The 13,184-nt window shown below is 37.1% G+C and overlaps 1 protein-coding gene across 6 annotated transcripts in view; it reads left to right on the top strand.

Moving 5' to 3' along the window:
• Positions 1-1,449: 1,449 nt before the first annotated feature.
• HERC4 (HECT and RLD domain containing E3 ubiquitin protein ligase 4) overlaps positions 1,450-13,184 on the top strand; it is a 127,493-nt gene continuing 115,758 nt past the window's right edge. For 4 of the 6 annotated variants that reach the window (XM_005226412.4, XM_010820593.3, XM_059882545.1 and 1 more), the window contains exons 1-2: positions 1,450-1,731; positions 3,528-3,832. In XM_005226412.4, coding sequence (XP_005226469.1) covers positions 3,607-3,832 — 226 coding nt within the window. In that variant the 5' untranslated portion in view covers positions 1,450-1,731; positions 3,528-3,606. Of the gene's footprint in view, positions 1,732-3,527; positions 3,833-8,659; positions 8,784-13,184 lie in introns of those variants that run through there. The other 2 variants (NM_001076894.3, XM_010820591.4) reach the window with 2 other exon arrangements.

Genomic DNA, 13,184 nt, shown 5'->3' with positions numbered 1-13,184 from the left:
AAAATCATGTGGAGATGGAGGCAGAAATTAGTGTTACCTCTAGAAGCCAAAAAATGCCAAGAACTGTCAGCAACCATCACAATCTAGGAGATAAGTATGGAGAAAATTCTCTGAGGTCCCAGGAGACAGCCAGCCCTGCTGCCATGCCACTTTGATTTCAGACTTCTGGCTTCCACAACTGTGAGACAACACATTTGTTGTTTTAAGCAAGCAGAAATCCAGTTTGCGGTATTGTGTTATGGCAGCCCTAAGGAATTAATAATACACATGCTATGCTAAGTCGCTTCAGTCGTGTCCGACTCTGTGCGACCCCATAGACGGCAGCCCACCAGGCTCCCCTGTCCCTGGGATTCTCCAGGCAAGAACACTGGAGTGGGCTGCCATTTCCTTCTCCAATGCATGAAAGTGGAAAGTGAAAGTTAAGTCGCTCTGTCGTGCCCGACTCTTAGGGACCCCATGAACTGCAGCCTACCAGGCAGGCTCCTCCATCCATGGGACCCTTCAGGCAAGAGCACTGGAGAGGGGTGCCATTGCCTTTTCCATACACATACTAATAACACACATACACAGATACTGTCCAATCTGTGATATATTTTTCAATACGATAAAGAAATAATGGCTTACTGTGGAATTTTTTCTAGGTTCTCAACATTCTTAAGTCAAGGTACTAGAAAAGTGTGACATAAAGTTTCAAGAGTGCCTTGTTTTAAGTTTCCCCCCTTGACTGGTCTAGGAAATGCAGTTTGTTTATGTGAAGCTGGAACTCCAGCCACACACATTGCTTAATTTTCTCTGAATGAAAGAGGCCCTACATAATGTTTATCTTCAAGAAGGAGTGCAGAAAGTGATGGCAGCCAACATTTTATCAGGAGCATGAACGTGTGTTGATATTTAATGCCAACAGGCTCCATCATTGCTGTGAATACATCTGGTATGCTCAGATTAGCTCCATGTGAGGCTAAGGGATAAAATAAAAGACTTCACCAGCCTTTATTTACATGTTTGCGATGTTTTTTCTGCGACTTCAAATTCTCCTTGGATAAAGGTGGAATAAAATAATAGACTGGAACCAATAGGGAAAAAGACAAGCTAGCCAAAAAACGAAGAAATTTCTTCACTAAAAGGTCCTTGTGCACGCTGAAACGCTGTTACAAGACACATCAAACGCCTCCGCTCGTCTTGCAAACCCCAACTTGTGCATTTGGCATTTTCCTCTAAAGGAAACGCAAAACAGCACACTACGCAGGCGCCCGGGTCGGTGTGCCCTGGGAGGATTCCGGCGCAGGCGCGCGAGCCGGGAAGTGGGCGGGCTCGCGCGCGTGCTCTGCGATTCACTTCCGGCCAGCCCCTCCCCCTCCCCCGCGTTACCACCTCCCCCTCTCCCTTCTCCTCCCCAGTCTCTCCCCCTGTTCTCCCCACCCCTAGTTCTCTCCGCTTCTCTCTCCTCCCGTCCTTCCCCTCCTGCTCCATCCGGGTAGCTGACGGCTGGCTCTGGACTGGACAGCAGTGGCGGCTGCTTTTCTCTGAGGAGCCTGGTAAAGTTTCACAGGAGCCGAAGAGAGGAGCAGAGGAGCACCTTCACTGACGTCGGAGGAGCGCTGGTGTTCGCCGCCACTGGCTGAAGGAGGAGGGTCCAGGAGCCGGAGACCAGCCTCAGCTGCCGCGCTGCCTCGCTCTCGGGGGAGGCGCCGCCCCCAGCCGCCCTGGGCTTCCCCTGCCTTGAGGGGTCCGGTGAGTCGTTGCCCGGGCGGGTTCGGGGGCGTGTGACGGCGTTAGGGAGGGGGCAGGCCGGGCTGGGCGGATACAGGCCAGCCTGGCGCTGGGTGCTTTCTCAGCGTTTCCTCGGGGTGGGGGGGTGGGGGACGCGGGCAGTGCCGGGCCCCTTGGCCCGGGGGCTGGAATGTCGCACCTCCCTGGGGAAGGGCTTCCTTGGGACTAGGGCCGCCGAGGTGCGGAACCTCGTCCGCTGGCCTCTGCGGCTGCTGCGAGCGGGCGGCTGCCTTAGTTGACTGGTCTGCCCGTGAGGTTGGGTGTGTGCAGATGATTTCTCTCCCGCGGTTCCCCTGAGCTGTTCTGAGTGCATGTTCAGGGAATGATGGGAATAAAGTGCTTCTCTTTCCCCTACCTGTTGCTGGCGAGAGGACGTCTTTCTCATAACCCCTCTGACTTTTTAAAGAAAAGGATGGATAAACCTCGTGCATTGAAATTAAGGGTGTTTTCCTGTCCTCGAAAAAACAGAGCAAAAGCCGATCAGACAATGCATAACTCACGGGAACTATCGGGTTCAGATGCCCCAAAAGAATGAAATGAAACTTTTCCTAATGGGTGGGTCATGGATGGAATGAGACAGCTTCAGCACTAGTGCTAGCCTGAACGTAGGAAAGTTGGGTTTGGAAACTTCTTAGGTTCTGTATAAGGAATGTGGGTGACTACAACGGGAATAAGACGGGCTTCCTGTAATTGTGTTATTTAGTACGCGATGTGTCTAAAAATCTGTGTAGGTTTAGATGAAGTGAGCTCTTTGTTACCGTGTCTATGTAAGCGAAGAAATATTCAGTGTACTGGAAAGTTCTACAGATTTCGCCATCAGACTATCAGTGTCCCAATCCCCATTTCTGTTCTTGAAAAATCGACAGTGCCAATGTTATTTGCAGTTCTCCCCCCTCCATCTTCAAATAATTGTCTCCGGGGTATAGATAGACATAGATTGCCTTGGGGAAGTATTTTTCAGTCATGGTTACCACTCGTAATAGAAAATGTTGAATTTTGGGGGAGAGTCTTGATCTTTAAACTGCATACTTTTGTATTATAATTAGGTACACTGGTTTAGTTTTTAAATTTAATTGTGAGGTCAGAGTGTTAATATTTTGATTTGTAAGGTATGATCTTTGGAGGCGGTTTTCTTAAGATCAGAGTTTAACTAGAGAACTATAATTTTCCCTGGGACCTCTTACTATGAATAGTTGGAAGAGTCTTTAAATTGTGGGAAACTCAAAGTTTCCATTATTTTTTTTTTTTTCCTAGTACAGATAAGAACTTTAGTTTTCTGTTAATGTGGAGGTAGGTATTATTAGAAGGTCTAATTATTCACGTATTCTGTGACTTGAGGGAGATTGCAAGCGTTTATGTTTCTGTAGTCTTAGACGTTTTTCACTGAATATATATCTGATTTTGGGGGGCAGTGGACAGATGTCTTATATCTTACTCCCACTGAAATTATCCAAAGCAAAAAAAGATTAACTTCGTCAAGATACTTAATATTTCAGTTAGTCTGTCAGAAGATAACAAGTCAAAGCTAATTAATAATAAAGTTTTGTAGTTATGGGAAGTGATGTATTTTTCCTGAACGTTTCTATGTAATAATTTTAAGAATATACCACTGATTGGTTTTGGAAACTGAATGATACTTATGTAGCATATTACAGCTTTCATGTTTAATACAAATTGATTATTGTAGCCTAGCGCTTGAAAGAACAATTATACATTGTTTTCTTTGAAGTCATACTAACTCTTTTCTGTCTTCTCAGACATAGGGATACCTCCAACTTGCCAGTGTTTCAGAAGGGAGTTTTTTATTGAAGCTGGAAGACCAGAAGAATCACGAACATGTTGTGCTGGGGAAATGCTTCTTTTGGACAGCTAGGTTTGGGTGGAATTGATGAAGAAATTGTACTAGAGCCCAGAAAAAGTGACTTTTTTATAAATAAAAAGGTTCGAGATGTAGGATGTGGACTCAGACATACTGTATTTGTTCTGGATGATGGAACAGTGTACACGTGTGGATGTAATGATCTAGGGCAGCTAGGTCATGAAAAATCCAGAAAGAAACCAGGTAAGTTGAAAATTTTTTTGTTTGCTCTTCTAATAGTTATATTGTTTGAAATGTCAAACAATTTTGCTAAACTCATATGTTTTTTAAGCTTTAAAAGCAAACTAGGCCTTAAATATATCCTTTACAGTTTGCATGCTTCTAAGAACTTATTTTGTTTTTTTTTTTAACTGCTGCTCTTATAATGTATGAGGCTGTGGTTTCAGAAATTAATTTTGGTGATGTAAAACAATAGAGAAAACTACCTTGCAGTATATAGATCTTCTTTGATACTGAGTATATTGATAAAGTATATACAGTATATAGGTCCTTTTTTATAAGTACTGTTCAGCCACACTGAGCAGATTTTAAATGTATATTTTACTGTGTGCTTTCCGTATATCAGAAAGGGGGGAAATTTAAGATGAAACCTTTTTACTTGACTAAAACATAATCCTAATTATTCTGTTGTTCTCTCTGTTGTATTTTAAATATACGATTTTATTTAGTTTGACATGTTTTTTATTTCCCTAGTTTCCTACTTTCAAGTAGTAACACTAGCTACTGAAAGTTTTGTGTCTATGAGATGTCCTAATAATGTAGTAGCCATACAAACCAAATTTAAAATAATTTGTAGGATACTGAGAATTTTGAGGAATTTGGTCACATTTCATGTTCTGTTTTCCTTGTTATACGTATTTTAAAGTAAAATATTACCACACTTAGAAATATGTGAATTTTTTTTTCAATTGTGTTAACTAAAAGTTAATTCTTACGATGGTAAATTCAGATAAGATTACAGCTGTACTGATTCACAATTTATTTTAACTTTAACAATAATGGCATCTAAGTGTTTTCTATGGCAGTTATTTTTCTTTACCACATCAATATTTAAGTGGTTTTTTTCTTGTTAGTCTTTTAAGAGGTTAATGAAGGTATAAGATATTAAAGGTGTTAAAGCATGTTACTCATTTTTCATAATCATTTCACCACCATGCCCAACCTCATTCTTCTAACTTGTAAATTACTGTGTAGTTTTCATCTTTTTTTGGTTGATAGTTTTAATCTCTTTTCTTCTGCTTTAATTTGTAATTTAATTTTTTTGTGTGGATGAATGGTAGTGATGCTTAATACAAGAGGTTTAATTATTGCAAAACAAGGTAAATGGTAGTTTTCTCCTACTCTGCCTCATGAAGAATATTCTATGGAATCATCAGATTTTCATAATCTTAGACATTGAGATTGTCATGTTGTTAAACATGAGTGGTAATTTGTTGATACCTATTTGTAATCACTGCTTCAGAGGCAGATGGGTCCTTTACCTTTTTTACTTAGCTTGGAATACTGTCTCAGGTTGAGATTTTCATGGTAATGGGGCTGTTACTATTCTTATACTTAACATGCCCCACAAATGTAACTGAACATATCTCTGTTTTGCTTTAGTAATTCCTGAGAGGCTACAGGGCAAGTAGAAAGTACAAAGCTAGCACATAGAAATTGCCAATATGGTTACTAAAATTTACTAAGATTTAAATTCTTTAAATGTTATTGAACATCTATTCTATGTCCAAGACAAGGGTGGTAGACACCGTGTGCTAATAGTATAATGACTTAGTACCTGGAACAGCTTTTAACCCTATAGGTGAGGTTCGCCAGAAGAGTCTTCTTTGTGGCCATGTTGACATTGTGATGATTGCATTGTGACCTTTATATCACTGTTGCTTCATCCTGGAGCCATTATTTGGGAATATAAAGTTGGGAGGGTGGGTTTACCTGTTTTGATACCTCTTTAGGATTGCCTTATTGTTCAGAGTACGTCACAGTCTATGGGATAGAAAAATGAAAGGCATACATAAACTTTATCTTTGAAAAATTTAGAGCCTTGGTTGGGCATTAAGGCATACGTAAATGAAATAACTAGAGAGAATTGAAATTCTTCATGATGTGGCATGTATTTTGAGACTAGGAAGTTTAAATGATGAGAAATGTCATTGGATGGAATTGAAGATTTCTGGGAAAAATGAAGTCTTAAGTTTAATTTGATGATTGATCACATAAATTGCCAGAAAGTAAATCTGGAGCTGAAATAGCTAGCTTTATAGGAGAGAGTCTTTATCCTGAGAAAAACTTTTATTACTAGAAGGTCAAATTAAATGATGTATTGAAGTGTACTGAGTTACATAGGTAGGAAAAGTAAAATGTCAAATGGAGGTAGTTGCTCCAATAGGGACTTAATCTTAAATCAGTTTTGATTTAAGGGGATTGGGTAGAAAATGTAATAATGCTTTTAACTAAAATTATTTCCCGTTGGAATAATTCCTTAATGATTTAAATGTGCTTCTTCCCTAACCATTTTTAAAACATTTGTGAGTTTGAGAAATGAATTAGAAGATTTGGAGGTTTTCTTATTTAATTTGTTTTAAAGTCTCCTGGGAAGAGAATGAGTCTGGTTGAATTTTAGGACCATATAATAAACATCATTCACTTCATCAGAGCCTTAAACTTGAGTCATGAAGAAAGCAAACAGAGCTAAGAATTGTTTTCTTACAGAAATTCACTTTATAAACATACTAAATATTAAGGAGTAAAAGTGGAAGAGGTGGCCTTATTCATAGATAAGCTATTCTTGAGAGGCATGATAACCTCCTGGAGGACTCTATACCCTTATAGTGTAGTAAATAGATTTGTCCTATGGCCTGTTGGGAGAAGTTTCCATTCTGGACATTCTAGTAACCACTTGGGGAGAGTTCACTGATTTCCTTTATTATACTAAGAATGCAGATTAAGTACATGTTCATCTTCGTTCTCTTGTATATGCATATTCCTTGCTATCAGTACTACTACTTTCTGAACTATTTGCAGAGAAGTGTGTATCTATTTCACTTTCTTGTATATATTTTTCCCTAATAGGAATTTTTTTAAACCTTCTAAAATTTAGAACCTCTCAATTTCCTCCTTTATTCATAGCTAACAGGTAGATAGTATAGTTAATCTTCAAAGTGATAGGTCAGTCCACCTAAGTAAAATTGTTTTATTTTTGTACTTCTAAATTTGCTTCTGAAATTTTAAGATAACATTTAGAAGGTGTACTTTTCTTATTAAGATTATTTACTCACTATCTAGCCATAGATAAGATTTCGTGTTCATGGTCCTAAATAAATGTTTTACACATCTATTTTTGTTTTCTGTTAGACATAGTGCTAAACTTTTATATCCATAATTTGCAAATAATGTGATCAGATCAGATCACTCAGTCGTGTCCGACTCTTTGCGACCCCATGAATCGCAGCACGCCAGGCCTCCCTGTCCATCACCAACTCCTGGAGTTCACCCAGACTCATGTCCATCGAGTCAGTGATGCCATCCAGCCATCTCATCCTCTGGCGTCCCCTTCTCCTCCTGCCCCCAGTATCCCTCCCAGCATCAGAGTCTTTTCCAATGAGTCAACTCTTCGCATGAGGTGGCCAAAGTACTGGAGTTTCAGCTTCAGCATCATTCCTTCCAAAGAAATCCCAGGGCTGATCTCTTTCAGAATGGACTGGTTGGATCTCCTTGCAGTCCAAGGGACTCTCAAGAGTCTTTTCCAACACCACAGTTCAAAAGCATCAATTCTTCGGTGCTCAGCCTTCTTCACAGTCCAACTCTCACATCCATACATGACCACAGGAAAAACCATGTTAAAATGACTGTTCTAATAACTTTTTATGGTGTACAAAGTTCTTTCAAATGGATTATGTATCTCTTTTAACCCTCACAGCAGTCTTGCATATCAGCTGACAGGTGTTATGGTCCTCCTTTTTCAGATGAGGAAACTGAAGTTAAGAGTTTAATCACTAGCAAATATTAGACCACTCTAAATTCTGTAGTTTTTATCTTTATCCCACAAAGTTTTGCCCCTGCCATGTTAGAATGTAGAGAAATATTTATTCATCTAGGAGGAAGCTAGTTTCCATCATTATTTAAATGTAATTCAGAGGGCTTTAAAAAAATCTCTCAAAAGTTACTATTTTATAACTAAAGGTTATACAGTGAAGACATCATGTTTTATTATCCCTCACTGGTCCCTTCCCTGTGCATAAATTCCAAGTGAAGTCATTTTAGGAACCCTGTAAGAAGGGTGAGAATTCTGTTTCAGATATAATACTCCTATCAACACAAACTAAAAATTCAAATATGTATATTTTATTCTTGAACCAAAGACTGACTTCATTGCAAAGCCAGCAGTAGATAAAATTTTGAACAGTATGAGAAAATTTATTATAGCTTGTGCTCAACTCTTCTACAGAAGATAAAAAGATTATGAGCATTGATTCTGTTTTTTTTGTGTCCCTAAATGGTAATGTCTGTTGATCATTGCAATGAAAACACTTTGGTCATATAGCAGTAATTTGCTTGCCTCTCTTGCTTCTTCATTTCCTGACTTGTTTTCTCTGTTCATAAAACATAAATTTATAAATGACTTCCTTAAAAATAGTTGAAATTTGAAAAACAATATAGGAAAATAAATGTATAAATATGGGAAATACAATTATTCACATTAGAGTAGATTAAAAATTGCAAATTATCCCATATATTGCTTAATGAATCAAAGCATATAATACCAAAGAAGCTGTTTTATAACTCCCAATTTTCACAGTACCTTCTAAGGAAGAGAAAGATGTGGATGATATGAAGACTTGAAAAAATGATTATTTGGGTCAGGAATGGAGGCTTGCTTTGGACACTTTACTATGAGAAAGGTTAGTGTCCAAGAGTCACAGTGTCGAGGGTAGGGAAAAAAATCATAATGCAAACAGTTGACTACTGTTAGAGAGATGTATAATAATACTTTACTTTGTGTAGGACCCTACATCTGAGGAATTTCAAGAGCATTACACAATAACTCATGGTTCCTTTCAAAATGCTTGTGACACAGTTTGCAAGAATTATCCTCATCTTAGGGGATAAATTTACGGAGAAATGGCAGCACAAGTTGGTAAGTAACTTGTCAAAACAGCAGGTGACTGGTGAAAAGCTATAAATTGAATCTGAAAATTTAAGTCTCCCAGTCTCCTACCTTATTCACTTAATTGTGCTTATGTTTAAAATTATTTACAATAGTATATTCTATTTGAGGAAGATCAAATTCTAATGCACAGATTTTTTTTTTCTGCCATTCTGCTGATGGCTTATTGAAATGAATCATTATTTTACCGAGATGCTTGCCTTGTGATACCACTTTGGTACTTCATTATAACCGTGTGTGTTATGAAGAATATTTAAACCAAGGAACAAAAACTTAACTATGGTGACACCCAGTTCTTTCTCTTCGTTCTGTTATATATCATATTCTGTATCCCTTTGTGCTAATGCTATGCTGTGCTACTATCCAAGGTCCATAGTAACTGCCTGGCACAACATATTTGGTGGTTAACATTGGAACTTTGGGTTAATTATATTGTATCAAGTCTGCCATGGTATCTCTCTGTAGGATGCATTGGTTTGGAGAATGCTTTATAAACCCATTAACCAGTAGAAAAGCAATAATAGTAGTAGATGCCTAATCTGAGCAGTCTAACAAATAGAAGCTTTTTAAAATGATTTGGAACCAATGATTTTGTCTTTGTGTTTGATATGTTAGTGTTTTTATCTGATTGGAAATGGAGCCACATATTTTCCTTGAAAGAACAGGAGGATGGAATATTTCAGTTACACAGTTTGAGCAGTTACTAAGGATTCTTGTTACAGATGGCAGCCTAGGTGGTCTAGTTTCCATTGTCTTTGAATAAGTACAGTCTGTGTCTCAGTATCCATGGAGGATTGGTTCCAGCACCCTCGCTGATACCAAAATCCATGGATGCTCAAGTCCCTTATATAAAATGGCATAGTGTTTGCATATAACCTTTGCATGTATTTAAAATTATTTCTGGTTTATAGTACCTAGTACAATGTAAATAGTTATAAATACAATGTAAATGATACGTAAATAACTTTTGGCATGGCAAATTCAAGTTTTGCTTTTTGGAAATTTCTGGGATTTTTTCCCCCTTAAATGTAGTTGACCCTTGAACAACATGAGTGTTAGGTGTACTGATCTTCCATGCAGTTGAAAAGCCTCATACTGTTATCTCTACCTTAAAAACAGAAATTGAAGAGACTCACTCAAGGGCAAGAAGCAGAAACAATTTGGATAGAATCAGAACTCAAACCCTAGTTTTATGATTCCACATATTGTGATCTCTAATTGAACATAAACTTTTCCCTACACTTAAAGATCTGTAAAATGAAAATACAAGTATTTATTGAAGTAAACTCATGTATAAGTAAGTGGATCTGTGCAGTTCAAACACATGTTGTTTAAGGGTTAGCTGTGTTTTCCATCCACATTTTGGTTGAATGCTGAGATAAGGAACTCATGGAAAAGGAGGGCCGACTGTGTTCTTTGGGTTCTGTGTCCCCAATATGTCATATGAGTGTAGCACTGTTGTAAAAGGTCATTTTTCACAAATCTCATGTATTTTTTTTTCATGTATTTTTAAAATTGTTTTGAAGAAATAAAGTCTCACTTCAAAGATATTAAATTTTCCTAGGCAAAAGGTGTATCAGATATGTGAGATACATGTTAAAACAATGGAGGAAATGTATTCAGCCATTGTTATAGGGTTTCTTTGAACTAGGATTATGTTAGTAAGTAGAAAAGTGGAAATCATTAATAAATAAACCATATTAAAGAGCCCATGGTTTTCTCCTTTCAGTTTCTATGGATGTTTTTTCCAGGCTGATGGAATTTAAAAGGCAGTAATTATTTTTATATTTTGATGAATCGTTATGGTTACTTTACATGCAAGAAAAACCTGTGCTGAGTATAATTGTATTATTGAAGTTAATTTGGTTAAAAGGGAAATTTCTTGAATTTTGATGGCATTCTTTAATCCATAGTATTTTGTTTACATGAATTACTCATTTTTCTTCAGTTCTAGTACTGCAGAGTTTTATTTCAGCTTTTCTAGCCCATGAAGAAAACATTCTGTAATCCTTTAGTAATGTGTTTTTCACATTACTTTAAAATACCTTGCTGCTGCTGCTAAGTCTCTTCAGTCGTGTCCGACTCTGTGCGACCCCATAGATGGCAGCCCACCAGGCTCCCGCGTCCCTGGGATTCTCCAGGCAAGAACACTAGAGTGGGTTGCCATTTCCTTCTCCAGTTCAGGAAAGTGAAAGTGAAGTAGCTCAGTCGTGTCTGACTCTTCGCAACCCCATGGATTGCAGCCTACCAGGCTCCTCAGTCCATGGGATTTTCCAGGCAAGAGTACTGGAGTGGGGTGCCATTGCCTTTTCTGTAAAATACCTTATTTCTTTATTAATATCTAAGTTTAGTCTCATTTTATTCTTTTGCTGGGTGTCACTGTTTTGAAATAACACATTTTTAGTTTTTGATGGTTTTATTACATATTCTTGGTAGTGAAATTAGAAAATATAGGGAAAATAAAAATCAACCATAATGCCGTCATGCACAGATAAATACTGCCGTCATTTAACAGTTTTTCTGTATTCATATATTAATATATTTCTGATTATGGACTGGGAATATGTTCTTGTTTCTCAACTATTTTTCATTAATAATTGAATAACAATTTAGTAAGTATTCTCTATGGTTTTAAAATACCATTTTAAAATGGTATTATGGTGGGGATGTTGTTAATGATTATTTAACATTTCATTATTTAAATATACCAAAATTTGTGTTCTTTTATTTTCTGGAACTTGTTTCCAGATTTTTGTTGTAAGTAATGCCACCACAAACATGTACATCAGTTTAGTCTTTATTTCCTCCCTGTTTATTTCTTAAGGAGAAAGAACATCTTTAATTTTAGCATATCTGAAAGGAACAATAACTAAATTTATTTTAAAAAATTTAACACAGTTTTGTCTCACTTTACAAAGTTGATAAATTCATTAGAAAATATTTATAAATGGAACTTTAAAAATGTATATTATTTGATAAGCTTCTAAGTGTAATGTGATATTATCATTTAAAGATCTAGAAGGGAAGAATTATTTTAAGCACATAGAAATGCATATAAAATATGCTGTATTATAAATGTATAAACAGAGTGCTGTGTTGAGATGAATAGTATAACCCTTTGGGATGGAGTGGATTGTAGATGAGTTTCTAAAGGGAAGATAGCATATGAACTGGAAGAATATATAGTATTTCAAGGAGGAAAGAATGAAGAAGAATGCTGTATAGGTAAAGCACCTCAAATGGAAATAGGCAGATATGAGGCCTACTGAGAGAATACTATTTCAGTTAACTGAAATGTCTGCGAATAGTGAGCTAGAAGGTTAGAAAAGTAAAATTGAGGTCAGATTATAGAGTTAATGAAGTTAGGGAGCCTGAATTTAATTTGGTAGATATCTTTTGATGTCTGTAGTTTGCAATAGGTCATATCTGGTTTTTATAGAAGGGAGATAATTTGGAGGTAGAGAAACTAATTAGACTATGAGAGTAGCTCTTTAAAACAAGAAGGGAGCATGACATTAGGGAGACAAAGAATGGATGGGCTTTGGTAACCAGAAGGAAATGAATGGTCAGGGTAAAGGGAAGAGCCAGGTGTGATCCTTGGTTGAATCATGAATAGAAATAGGGAATCCTGGAAGAGGAGGAATGTTAACTTTTATTTTAGGAGGAGAGAGAAAAGGTTTGGTGAGGTGAATTGTGTTTTGAACTTGGTAACAATATTAGTAAATTCAGTACTGTAAGTGAGGAGAAAGAATAGAACTAATGGCATGAAATGTTTTAATTTAAATTTTTTGTTTACTCTTCAGTTCATACTAGTTTAACATTCTCCTTGGTTCCAGCCTTTTAAGAAATTAATAATCCACTAACGATACTTAATTTTGTGCTTTTGGAAGACTGTTTTAAAGTACCTAGCAATATAACACCTTTGTAAATTTGAAGTAATCTAAATGGTTGCCTGCTCTATTTCATATGTTTTGTAAACTTGAATTTTTATATATGGATAAAACGTTTATATTTTAAGGTGCCATTTGATAGACTGCTTATTTGAGTTTTACTAATAGGTTCATTTGCTTCATTTAACTGACAAAAACCTATTAGTTAATTATGTCTGACTTTATGATTTCCAGATTTTATTGGAAACAAAGGTTTTGAAGTCACAAGATGTCACATAGAAGTTGTGAAATAGTTGAAAGCCGAAATAGTTTTAACTATTAATTGTGTGTGTGCTGGCATGTAGGCAAGAGCCCCTGAGAAATGTGCTTTTTGAGATAATGATCTTGCTTTTGTGAAAGGGAAATGAAAGTGAGAAAAAGAATAAAGTAAGGCTAAAAGAGCCCCTCAGCAGAATTTGGTTGTTCCAGGTCTTAGTTGTGG

This window comes from Bos taurus, chromosome 28 (genome assembly GCF_002263795.3).
Source record: "Bos taurus isolate L1 Dominette 01449 registration number 42190680 breed Hereford chromosome 28, ARS-UCD2.0, whole genome shotgun sequence".
Lineage (NCBI taxonomy): Eukaryota > Metazoa > Chordata > Mammalia > Artiodactyla > Bovidae > Bos > Bos taurus.
The sequence above is the reverse complement of the archived record's forward strand: the minus strand, read 5'-3'. Positions and strand labels throughout refer to the sequence as shown.